General features: G+C 38.4%; 1 protein-coding gene across 2 annotated transcripts in view; it reads left to right on the forward strand.

Annotated features, from left to right (window-relative positions):
- Positions 1-6951, forward strand: part of GCLC (glutamate-cysteine ligase catalytic subunit) — a 48474-nt gene extending 41523 nt beyond the window's left edge. For both annotated transcript variants that reach the window (XM_027601785.1, XM_027601784.1), the window contains 4 exons: positions 3518-3599; positions 3684-3787; positions 3864-3984; positions 5266-6951. In XM_027601785.1, coding sequence (XP_027457586.1) covers positions 3518-3599; positions 3684-3787; positions 3864-3984; positions 5266-5477 — 519 coding nt within the window. In that variant the 3' untranslated portion in view covers positions 5478-6951. The remainder of the gene's footprint in view (positions 1-3517; positions 3600-3683; positions 3788-3863; positions 3985-5265) is intronic.
- Positions 6952-12901: the final 5950 nt, after the last annotated feature.

Raw genomic sequence — 12901 nt, forward strand, 5'->3', positions numbered from 1 at the left:
TCCAAAACTGAATCCAGAAGAAATAGAAAATCTGAACAGACCAAATACTAGTAATGAAGATGAACTGATAATCCAAAAACTCAAAAGTCCAGATGGATTTACAGGTGAATTCTACCAAACATTTAAAGAAGAGTTAATACCTATTTCCCTCAAACTGTTGCAAAAAAATAGAAGAGGAAGAAGAGCTTACAAATACATTCTATGAGGACAGCATTACCCTATTACCAAAACCAGATGAAGATGTATAGGTGAATATCTTTGATGAACAGAGATGCAAAATCCTCAATAAGATATTAGAAAACCATATTCAACAACACATTAAAAGGATCATTCACCATGATCAAGTGAGATTTATTCTGGGGGTGCAAGGATTGTTCAGTAGTTGCAAATCTGTCAATGTGGTACACCACATTAATGGAGTGGAAGATAAAAATCATTATTTCAGTGGATGCAAAAATGGCAAAATTCAACATCCATTCATGAATACTCCCAACAAAGTGGGTTTAGAGGGAACATAACTTAATAAAGGCCATATATGAAAAACCCACGGCTAACATACTCAATGGTGAAAAACTGAGAGCTTTTCCTCTAAGATCAGGAACAAGACAAGGATATCTATTCTTACCACTTTTATTCAGCATAGGACTGGAAGTCATCTTCGTCCCAGCAATCTGACAAGAAAAAGAAATAAAAGGCATCCAAATTGGTAAGAAGTTAAACTCATTTGCAGATGACATGATACTGTATAGGAAACTCTAAAGACTACACCAAAAAAACTCTTGAGGTAATAAATGAATCAGTAAAGCTATAGGATATAAAATTCACAGAAATCTGTTGCATTTCTATACACAATAACAAAGCAGAAAGTAAAATTTATATACAATTAAGCAAAAAAGAAAATACCTAGAAATAAACTTAACCAAGGAGTGAAAAACCTGTACTCTGAAAACTATAAAACAATGATGAAAGAAACTGGAGGTGACATTAACAAATGGAAAGACATACCATGCTTATGGACTGGAAAAATATTGTTAAAATGTCCCTACTAAAACAATCTGCAGATTCAGTGCAATTCCTATCAAAATACCAATAGTATTTTTCATAGAATAATCCTAAAATCTGTTTGGAACAACAACAAAAAAAACCTTCCCCCAAATAGCCAAAGCAATCTTGAGAAAGAACAAACAAAGCTAGGGGTATCACAATCTGAGATTTCAAGATAGACTACAAAGCTATTATAGTTGAAACAGTAAGGTACTGGCCCAAAGGTAGACACATACGTCAGTGGAACAGAATAGAAAGCCCCAGAATAAACCCACTCTTAGGTGGTCAGTCTGTGACAAAGGAGGCAAGAATATACAATGGGAAAAAGACAGTCTCTTCAATAAATAGTACTGGGAAAACTGGACAGCAACGTGCAAAAGAATGAAACTGAACCACTTTCTTAAACCAGATATAAAAATAAACTCAAGATGGATTGAAGGCCTGAATGTGAGACCTAAAACCATAAAACTCATAGAAGAAAACATAAGCAGTAATCTTTGACACGTACCTTAGCAATATTTTTCTAGATACATCTCCTTTGGCAAGGGAAATGAGCAAAAATCTGTAACCACATCAAACTAAAAAGCTTTTGCACAGAAAAGGAAACAATCAGCAAAACAAAAAGGCAGCATGCTGAATAGAAGATACCTGCAAATGTTATATCTGTTAATATGCAGAATATATATATATAAAAATTTCAACATGCACACACACAAAACAAAATCCTATTAAAAAATGGACAGAGGGCTTGAATACACATTTTTCCAAAGAAGACCTGCAAATGGCCAGCAGACATATGAAAAGTTGTTCATCACTCACTGTCAGGGATGTGCAAATCGAAACCACAATGAGATATCATCTTACACCTGTCAAAATGGCTAGAATCAAAAAGACAAGATATAGCAATGTTGGTGAGGATGAGGAGAAAAAACCCTTTGTTGCACTTTGGTGGGAATGTAAGTTAGCGGAGCTACTGTGGGAAACCATATATATGAAGGTTCCTCAAAAAAATAGAATTGCAATATGATTTAGTAATTCCACTACTGGTATTACCCGAAGAAAATGAAAATATTAATTCAAAAAGATAAACACCCCATTATGTTTATTGCAGCATTATTTACAATAGCCAAGATATGGAAGCGATCCAAGTGTCCATCAATAGATGGAGAAAAAAGATGTGGTTATATGTACAATGGAATAGTACTCAGCTGTAAAAAAGAATGAGATGTTGCCATTTGCGACAGCACGGATGGACCCTAAAGAGTATTATTCTGAGTCAGAGAAAGACCAATTCCTTGTGATTTCACTTCTACGTAGAATCTAAAAAAAAATGAACAAAAAAAGCAGAATCAGACCCTTAAATACAGAGAACAAACTGATGGTTGCCAGAGGGGAGGCAGTGGGGGAGTGAGCAAAATGGGGAAGGGCAGCAGGTGGCACGGGCTTCCAGTTATCAAGGACTAAGTCCCAGGGAGGAAAGCGAAAGTGAAAGGACAGGGAATATAGTCGTTGGTACTTCAGTAGCATTGTATGGTGACAGATGGGAGCTTCACTTGTTGCAAGCACAGCATAATGGATTCAGTTGTTGAATCACTATTTTGTACACCAGAAATGAAGCTTTGATATAAAATAGATAGCTGGGACCCACAATCGCAGGCTCTGATTCAACTGGTCTGGTGTGTGGCCTGGGCATACCACATGATCCAGTAGTCTTACTGCTGAGTGTATTTTTTTTTCTTTTTTTTTAAGTAGGCTCCATGCCCATCATAGAGCCCAGTGTTGGGCTTGAACTCAAGACCCTGAGATCAAGACCTGAGCTGAGATCAAGAGTCTGATGCTTAGCCAGCTGAGCCACCCAGGCACTCCTGGGTATATATATATATTTTTTAAAAAGTTTTTTGAGCTCATGTATAGTTGCTGTGGCCAGAACTACCAGATGGACCCTCTGTTCTTGGAGGGCTAACCTTATTCCATATCTGACAACCTGTCGATTCTTTTCCTCTCCTCACCACAGTGAGGCAGCAAATCCCCCGTGGTAGGGAGGGCACAGCACTGAACCAGAAGTTCTCTCTGGGTTCTCTGCCTTTGGTTAGCCTGGCATCTTGGGTGAGTCACTGTGCTGTGGGAAGAGAACCAACCCCTTGCCCTCCAGGGATTTCCTACTAGGCTCAGTCACAAAGCACTCCAAAGGTGTTTTGGAGTACAGGCAGCCCATGTGAATAAAAGTTTTTGTTGGTTTTTTAAAGTAAACTTAGAATGCCCCCGTTCTTATTAAAAAGCACATGCCAATCTGTAGTTGGAGGACACAGGCCGCACATAAAAGTGAAAAGTCTGTTCCTCCAACAGAAAGCGTTGAAGGGGAAAGTAGAATTCTTGTGGGGTGAGTCTTAATTGCAAAAGTGAGGAAGGCACCACAACTTCTGTGTTGGATCGAGAATGTTCTGACGTAGCCGTGATTATTTTTCTCCCTTAGGTTGATGAAAACATGAAAGTTGCACAGAAACGCGATGCTGTCTTGCAGGGAATGTTTTATTTCAGGAAAGATATTTGCAAAGGTATTATATTCTCTTGGATTTCTAGGGCCACTTACTTTAGGCTACAGCATGCTGCTCAAGCGCCTCTGTCCTGTCCTCTGGCAGGTGGCACCGCCGTGGTGGACGGCTACAGCAAGGCCCAGAAGAGCACGGAGCAGGCAGTGGAGGAGTACACCCTGATGAGCATAGACACCATCATCAACGGGAAGGTAGGGGCTCTGCTCCGCGCCCCTCACCGCCTCCGCCCGTGGCCAGAGCACTAATGGTGTGCCCTGCTTTTCGCAGGAAGCTGTGTTTCCTGGGCTGATCCCGATTCTGAACTCTTACCTCGAAAACATGGAAGTGGACGTGGACACCAGATGCAGTATTCTGAACTACCTAAAGCTAATTAAGAAGAGAGCATCTGGTATGGCAGCCTTTGCTTTTTCTTTCTTGTTTTAAATCTTAATGTAGGCAGAACCTTTACAGTCTTACAACCTTCAGTTTCTTAACGTAGTCTTTTCAAGTATACTGTATTTTATCAGTGCATTCTTTTTCACACTTGATGTCTCTGCAGTGGGATACACCTTATAATCGCTGACCATCTAATTAGCAGTGCTTTTTCTCGTGCCAGTTCATAAAGCAGTGCATCTTTAAGTCCATAGCATCTTAGACAATGAACTGGAGTATCTAGATTGCCTATTAGTCATTTATGGGTAGCTGTGTTTGTTGTACATCATCACGGGCTCTCTCTTTAGGGCTAAGTAACTCTAGGTTACAGGAGCGACAGCTAGGACGTCTGGTTCTTCAGCCTGCTTCTCATCCAGTGAGTGCCCCAAAACCCCTCTTGTTTTGTTTGTTTTGAGATCACATTGATGGTTCCTAACAAGGGCCTGGCACAAGGGAGCAGTCAGCTGTAAGAGTAACAGTAATGGTGTCTGACATTTCCCTTGAGACTTTCATGAACTTTCTGGAGTCACATAAGATATGCCCTGAAACGGCATGTCTGCCAGTTCCTCCCTTCATTCTACTTAACTATTCCTTATTTTCTCCACCTCTTTGATCCAAGAGGGTTCTGGGAACTTCAGAACCTACAGTTCCTGAATCAGTAGCAGCTCCAGCCAAATGGTAGGACACATGCTCTAGTACATATTAGCTCCTGGTTTTGGATTTCTTTCCAGTTTGGTTGAAGAATAATTGACATACATCATAGTATAAATGTAAGGCCTGCAGCATGATGGTTTGATTTACATATATTATGAAGCGATTACCACAGTAGGCTCAGTTAAGATCCTCTTCTTATGTAGACAGAAGAAAAGAAAAAGAAAACTTCTTGTGATGAGAACTCCTAGGGTCTACTCTCCTGCCAACTTCCACATCACACATCAGTGTTAGCTGTAGTCCTTGAGTACGTGACCTCCTTAGTGGCTTCCTGTTCCTGAAGAGCTGGCAGTGCCCCTGTGTGGGTAACATCGAACCTTGGGATGTGTGTGCTAGTTGCCTGCCTGCAACCTAAAATTCTTCCCCAAACACCCTGGAAAGCCTTTTTCCCAGCCTCTGCCATGTGGGTACACCAGAAGGTCGTACTGATTTTTCTTTAGGATTGTGTTTATGCCGGTCACCAAATGTGAACTTACTGTAAAAAAAAAAAAAAAAAAAAAAAAAAACTTCTATTAACTTATGTTGTCTTAATTCCCCCCCTCCCCAGGAGAACTAATGACAGTTGCCAGGTGGATGAGAGAGTTTATCGCAAACCATCCTGACTACAAGCAAGACAGTGTGATAACTGATGAAATGAACTATAGCCTTATTTTAAAGTGTAACCAAATTGCAAATGAATTATGTGAATGCCCAGAGTTACTTGGACCAGCATTTAGGAAAGTAAAATACAGTGGAAGTAAAACTGACTCTTCCAACTAGACCTTCTGCCAAAGGAAAAACACATTACTATTTTATTGGAGAACTGACTGCAGTACTCCTCAGCCCCTGTGTGTGGGATGAAGACCAAATTCTAGAATGGCACCGTCTGTTGGGCCAGTCGGCCAGAGATGGGTTTAGAGGCTTTCTTTCAGTAGGTAAATCTAGAGTTTATACAGCATACATGTACATAGTAAAATATTTTTATGATTAACAACGTATTTTAATAACATTGTATCTAAAGTCCTTGTGAACCGGCTTGTACATTTTTCAATTCTTACTCTGGAATACCTACTGTCTGAGCAGTTTTGTAAATGTAATGTACTCATCACTGTACTATACCTGCATTCCAGAGTTTAAGATGTTTACTGTAAATTTTTGGGTTTTTTTTTTTTTAAAAAGACTTTACCTGGGACCTGATTCACTGAAATTTATCACTTCTCTTTAAAAACACTTGGTCTTGTTAATTTTCTTTGAGTCTTCTCCTTTGTTGTGTACTTAAAATCACTGTTGAATCCCTTGAAATGCTTCTAGGGTAACCTTGGGTTTCTGGCACCTTGTCTCTAATGTTTCTTTTGTAATTGGAATAGCTAACAGCTTGGTCACCCTGCCTCAAGCTTTCACCTCTAAATAAAATCCATTGAACTGAAGGCTGTTATAAAAGGTACTTCTTTGTTTAAATTTGCTGATTTAGGCATTAAGTTTAAAGAGCAGTCTGTGGGAGGAAAGACTATTACTTTGAATTCACCTGTGGTGAACTGGGGGGTGATTTTTTTTATTAATTAAAAAAGGGGGCAGAATTATTTCTCTTCCTGCACATACCAGGAGTAATGTCAGAAATAGCACCAGCTCTTCTCTTGTGGCCCCTGTTGGTTCTGATCGCTGCTATATATATATATATATATATATATATACACACACTTCAATTTTCAAATCAAAAGCAGTTGCTCAGGTCTTTGTTACTTTTTCTCTAGTTTCCGGTAAACATATTGACATTCTCCTAAAGACCATTCTAGATTTTACCTGGGGAATATTCCACATAATGCTTACCTTCTCTGTGAAAACCATGAATGAATCATGATGTGCACTAAGTTTTGTGAATCAGGACCCTACGTGTTTAATTGTAAATAATTTAAGTTTACATAATTGTTAGTGCTTTTTGTTGAGGTTTTTTTTCCCCAATTAGGTCCTAACTGCTTCTGAAATAACTATGTATAGCAGATTATGCAAACTTTTACAGGCATAAATATTTAAGTTGTAATGCTAATTTTAACAAACTGCGATAAAGCTGCTTCAGCTAAGCCTGTTTGTGTATAAATACTATGCTTTGTGCGATGTTTCATACATGTATTTTGAAGGATTTAAGAATGCCTGTTTTTCATTTGCAGTTTGCTTGTGTAAATCAGGTTGTAAAAAGGCAGATGAACTAAAAATGTTTGTGGTATGAGGAAATAAAAGAATGGAATTAGCATTCTGACAGCTTTCGGATGTGTGAGTTCCACAGCTAAATGGAGGGTGATGGGGATTGCTGTAATTAGCCCAGATCATCCATGACTTTTTTTTTTTTTAAGATTTTATGAGAGCGCGCGAGTGAGTGCATACAAGCAGGGGAGAGAGGGAGAAGCAGACTCCCCGCTGAGCAGGGAGCCCGACGCGGGGCTGGAACCCAGGACCCTGAGATCACGACCCAAGCCAAAGGCAGACGCTTAACCATCTGAGCCACCCAGGTGCCCCAATGACATTTCTTCGTTGCAATCCTCAGATGTTTTTAGAAAGAAGCCTGGTCTCAAAACAGGTGCCTCCTCTCCTTTAGGAGCTGTCCACCCCCAGGGGGAGGGGAGAGACCTGCTGGATGGAGGACAGGACCCCTGGCAGTGGATGTTTCTTTCACTCCAGGCTACTGCTCTGCTGAGTCAGTTGTCACAGGGGTAGTGCTGTGTGCACTGTAAGCTAGAGACACAGGACTGTGAATCAGCAAGCCTGGCCAAGAGCTGTTGCCAACCCGTGTGTTTGGATCAACATCTTCTCCTCCCCCCGAGCCCCTTATAACATGATGGTCAGTCCACTTTTCTTAGCTCGGACTTCTTTATCTGAATGATCCTAGGGCAGGACTTGTCAAACTAATCTGCATCCAGATCTGCTGGGATCTTAGTATGGTGCACATTCTGGCTCAGTGGGCCTGGGGTGGGGTCTGTTTTCCACTTCTAAAACACTCCCAGGAGATGCTGAGGCTGCTGCTCTGTGGGTCACTTTTGAGTAACAAGGACTTAGATCACGCTCTGTACCTCAGTTACAGTCATTTTAAGTCTCAAATGACACTTGTCTTTAGTTCTAATGTATCTAGATTCTTCTCTTCCTGAAAACCAGACCACCACCTTTCCTGAGTTTTACCATCTGAGCCCAACAGAATTTGGGGTTTTAGGAACAGAACTGCACTCACTTTGCCTCCAGCCCTTCTGCCAGGACACCCCCTGTGTGAAGTGCTCTGGGATCCCTCCAGCCTGTGCCCTGCCTGGGCTGCATCCACCCACCAAAATGCCTCCTGAGAGGAACACGTGGAGCTACCCCAGCTTGCACCCACTTCAGCTATCCTGTTGGGAACACTCTGTACAGACAGCCCTGAAACTGCCCAGCCTATGCCCACTTCAGCTCCGGGCATACTACCAGGGCAGACCCAACATAGAATGTCCTGGGACGCCCCCCCCCCACCCCCCGCCAAATCTTGCCAGCCACAATTCCTGCCATCCACACCCCCAGCCAGTCACCAAGCACACACAATCTACACAGGAGACAACCATGCATAAGACCATTCCTTCAAGTTTAGAAGTAGCTATTCCACCTAATTCACAGAAACACAAAAAGTCAAGCAAAATGAAACATAGGAGTATGCTCCAAATGAAAGGACAAAAATCTCAGAAAAAAATATAACCAATCTACTTGATAAGGAGTTCAAAGTAATCATAAAGATGCTCACTGGACTGAAAAGTGGATGAACTCAATGTCAACAATAGATAGAAAATATTTTTAAAAAATCAGCTGAAGAAAGAATACAATAACTGAAATAAAAATATGCTAAAGGGAATCAACACAGAACGTGCAGAAGAATGTATCGGCAAACAGGAAGACAAGAGTAGTAAACGAGTAATAAAAATCACCCACACCGAACAGCAAAAAGAAACGGATTTTTTTTTTTTTAATGAAGACAGGTAAGAGATCGCTTGAACATCAAACACAAAACATTCGCATTATAGGGGTCCAAGAAAGAGGAGAAAGGAAGAAAGGGGCAGAAAGCTTATTAAATAATAGTTTGGGAATTTGTTAATCTAGGGAAGAAAATAGACATCCAGGTTGGGGAAGTACAGAGAGTTTCAAACAGGATGAACCCAAACAGGTCCACACCACAATACGTAATAATTACAATGTCAGAGATTAAAGAGAAGATTTAAAAAGCAACAAGAGAAAAGCAACTGGTTATATATATAAGGAAATACCATAGGGCTATCAGCTGAGTTTTCAGGCAGAAACTTTGCAGTCCAGAAGGGAGTAGCACAATATATTTAAAGTGCTAAGGAAAAAAATCTACAACCAAAAATGCTCCACCTGACAAGGTTATCAATCAGAATTGAAGGAAACAAGCCTTACAAGAAATAGTAAAGGGACTTCTTTAAGTGGAAAAGAAAAAACCATGATTAGAAGAAAATTAGGGAAGGAAAAAATTTCATGAGCAAAAGCAAACACACAGTAAAGAGACTAGACCAGTCACTTACAAAGGTAGTATGAAGGTTAAAAGAGCAGTGAAATCAATTATATCTAAAAATTAGCTAAGGGGATTTTTAAAAGATGTAAAATATGACAACATACATAAAACATGGAAGAGGGGGAGTAAAAATTGTGATTTTTAAATGTGTTCGAACTTAGGTGACAACATAAACTGCTATATCCTTAGGATGTTATGTATGAATTTCATGCTAACCACAAACCAAAACCTAAACAGACAAGAAAAATTTAAAGAATAAAAGCATAACGCTAAAGAAACTCATCACAGAGAAAAAAATTAGAAAGGAACAGAGAAGAACTTCAAAAATAACCGGAAACAATTAACAAAATAGCAATAAGTACATACCTATCAATAATTATTTTAAATGTAAATGCCCTAAATGCTCCAATCAAAAAACATGGGATGACTAAATGTGTAAAAAAAAATAAGACCCATTTATATGCTGCCTATAAGGGATTCACTTCAGACCTAAAGACAAATGCAACTGAAAGTGAAGGGATGGAAAAGATATTCCGTGCAAATGGAAGGGAAAAGAAAAAGCCAGTTAGCAATACTTAGACAAAATAGACTTTAAAACAATAACTGTAACAAGATACAAAGAAGGGCATTACATAATGATGAAGAGATTGATCAGAGAAGAGAATAGAACAATTATAAATATCTATGCACCCAACATGGGAGCACCTAAATACAGAAACCAAATATTAACAGACACAAAGGGAGAAATAGTAATACAATAATAGGGGACTTTAACATCCTACTTACATCAGTGAATAGATCAGCCAACCAAAAAATAAGAAAACTGTTTTTAAACATCACATTAGACCAGATGGACTTAACAGATATATACAGAATATTCCATCCAAAAATAACAGCATATACATTCTTTCAAGTGAACATGGAACATTCTCCAAGAGAGATCACATATTAGGCCACAAAACAAGTCTCAATATATTTAAGGAGATTAAATTCATATCAAGCATCTTTTCATGGCACAATGATATAAAACTAGAAATCAAAAGAAAAAACTGGAAAAAATCACAAACATGTGGAGGCTAAACAACATGCTACTAAACAACAAGTCAACCAAGAAATGAAAGAGGAAATTTAAAAATTCATGAAGACAAAGGAAAATGAACACCCAACAGTCCAAAAATCTTTAGGATCCAGCAAAAGCAGTTCTAAGAGGAAAATTTATAGAGAGATGGCAGAAACAAGAAAAATCTCAATCTAAACTTAACACATAAAGGAACTAGAAGAACAAAGCCCAAGGTTAGTTGAAGGAAGGAAATAATACAGAGTTGAAATAAATGATAGAGACTTTCAAAAGAAATAGAAAAGATCCCTGAGACCAAGGGCTACTTCTTTGAAAAGATAAACAAAATTGATAAATCTTCAGCTGACTCAAGAAAAAAACAGAGGATTCATATAAAATCAGAAATGAAAGAGAAATAACAATTTGATTCCACAGAAATATGGAGGATTATAAAAGAATACTACAAAAAAATTATATGCCATCAAATTGGACAACTAAGAAGAAATGGATAAATTCCTAGAAATGTATAATCTTCCAAAACTGAATCAGGGAGAAATAGAAAATCTAAACAAACCAATTACAACAAAATTGAACTGGTAATCAACTCCCAACAAACAAAAGTCCAGGACCAGGTGGCTTTACACATGAATTCTACCAAACATTTAAAAAAAGAGTTAACACCTATTCTTCTCAAGCTTTTCCCAAAAAGAAGAGGAAGGAAAGCTTCTAAATACATTCTATAGGCCAGCATTACCCTGCTATAAACATCAAAAACACTACAAGAAACAAGAAAAAAGAAAAGCACAGGCCAATATCCCTGATGAATATAGATGCAGAAACCCTCAACAAAACTATTAGCAAACAGCACTCAACAATACTTTAAAAGGATCATGCACCCCAATCATGTGGGATTTATTCCAAGAACGCAAGAATGGTTCAAATTTTCAAATCAATTAAAGTGATACACCACATTGACAAAGGATAAAAATCATGTGATCATCTCAGATGTTGAAGAAGCATTTGACAAAATTCAACATCTGTTCATGATGAAAACTCTTAACAAAACAGGTTTAGAGGGAATATACCTCAACATAATAAAAGCCATACATGAAAAACTCACAGCTAACATCATATTCAATGATGGAAAAACTGAGAGCTTTTCCTCTAAGATCAGGAACACTTTTATTCAACATAGTACTGGAAGTCCTAGCCCCAGCCATTTTATCTAAGAAAAAGAAATAGAAACCATCAAAATTGGTAAGGAAGAAGTAATACTGTCTCCGTTTGCAGATGACAGATACCATACATAGAAAACCCTAAAGACTCCACCAAAAAACTACTCAAAGTAATAAATGAATTAAGTTGCAGGATACAAAATTAATACCCAGAAATAGGTTGTGTTTCCTTTTTTTTTTGAATGCTATATGTTATTTTATGTTAATCACCATATATAACATCATTAGTTTTTGATGTAGTGTTCCATGTTTCATTGTTTGTGCATAACACCCAGTGCTCCACGCAGAACGTGCCCTCCTTAATACCCATCACCAGGCTAACCCATCCCCCCACCCCCCTCCCCTCTAGAACCCTCAGTTTGTTTCTCAGAGTCCATGGTCTCTCATGGTTCATCTCCCCCTCCGATTTCCCCCCCTTAGGTTGTGTTTCTATACACAATAATGAAGTAGTGGAAAGAGAAATCAAGAAAACAGTTTCATTTACAGTTGCACCAAAAATAATAAAATACCTAGGAATAAACTTAACCAAGGATTGAAAAACCTGTACTCCAAAAACTACAAATCACTGATGCTAGAAATTGAAGATGACACAAACAAATGGAAAGACATAGCATGCTTATGTCTTGGAAAAATTAATATCATTAAATGCCCATACCACCTAAAGCAATCTATAGATTCAATACAATCCCTTTCAAAATACCAACAGCATTTTTCACAGAAATAGAACAAAAAATACTAAAATTTATATCAATCTACAAAAGATGCCAAATAACCAAAGCAAACTTAAGAAAGAAGAACAAGCTCTAGGTATCACAATCCCAGATTTCAAGATGTACTACAAAGCTGTAGTAATCAAAACAGTATGGTACAAATACAGACATATAGGTCAATGGAGCAGACTAGATAGTCCAGAAATAAACCCATTCTTATATAGTTAATCTATGACAAAGGAGGCAAGAATATACCATGGAGAAAAAGTTTCTTCAATAAAGAAAAGGAAAGCTGGACACCTACATGCAAATGAATGAAACTGGACCACTTTCTTACACCATACACAAAAATAAACTCAAAATGGGTTAAGGACCTAAATGAGCGAGCTGAAACCATAAAGCTTCTAGAAGAAAACATAAGCAATAATCTCTTTGCCATTAGCCTTCGCAACATATTCATGGATATGTCTCTTTGTAGGGGCAAGGAAAACAAAAGCAAAAATAAACCATTGGGGCTATACCAAAATAAAAAGGTTTTATACAGTGAAGGAAACCATTAACAAAAAGGCAACCTACTGAATGGGAGAAGATATTTGCAAATGATAGATCTGACAAGAAGTTAATATCTACTATATATTAAGAACTTACACAACTCGGCTAACCTGGGA

Source organism: Zalophus californianus, chromosome 7, assembly GCF_009762305.2.
Source record: "Zalophus californianus isolate mZalCal1 chromosome 7, mZalCal1.pri.v2, whole genome shotgun sequence".
Classification (NCBI taxonomy): Eukaryota; Metazoa; Chordata; class Mammalia; order Carnivora; family Otariidae; genus Zalophus; species Zalophus californianus.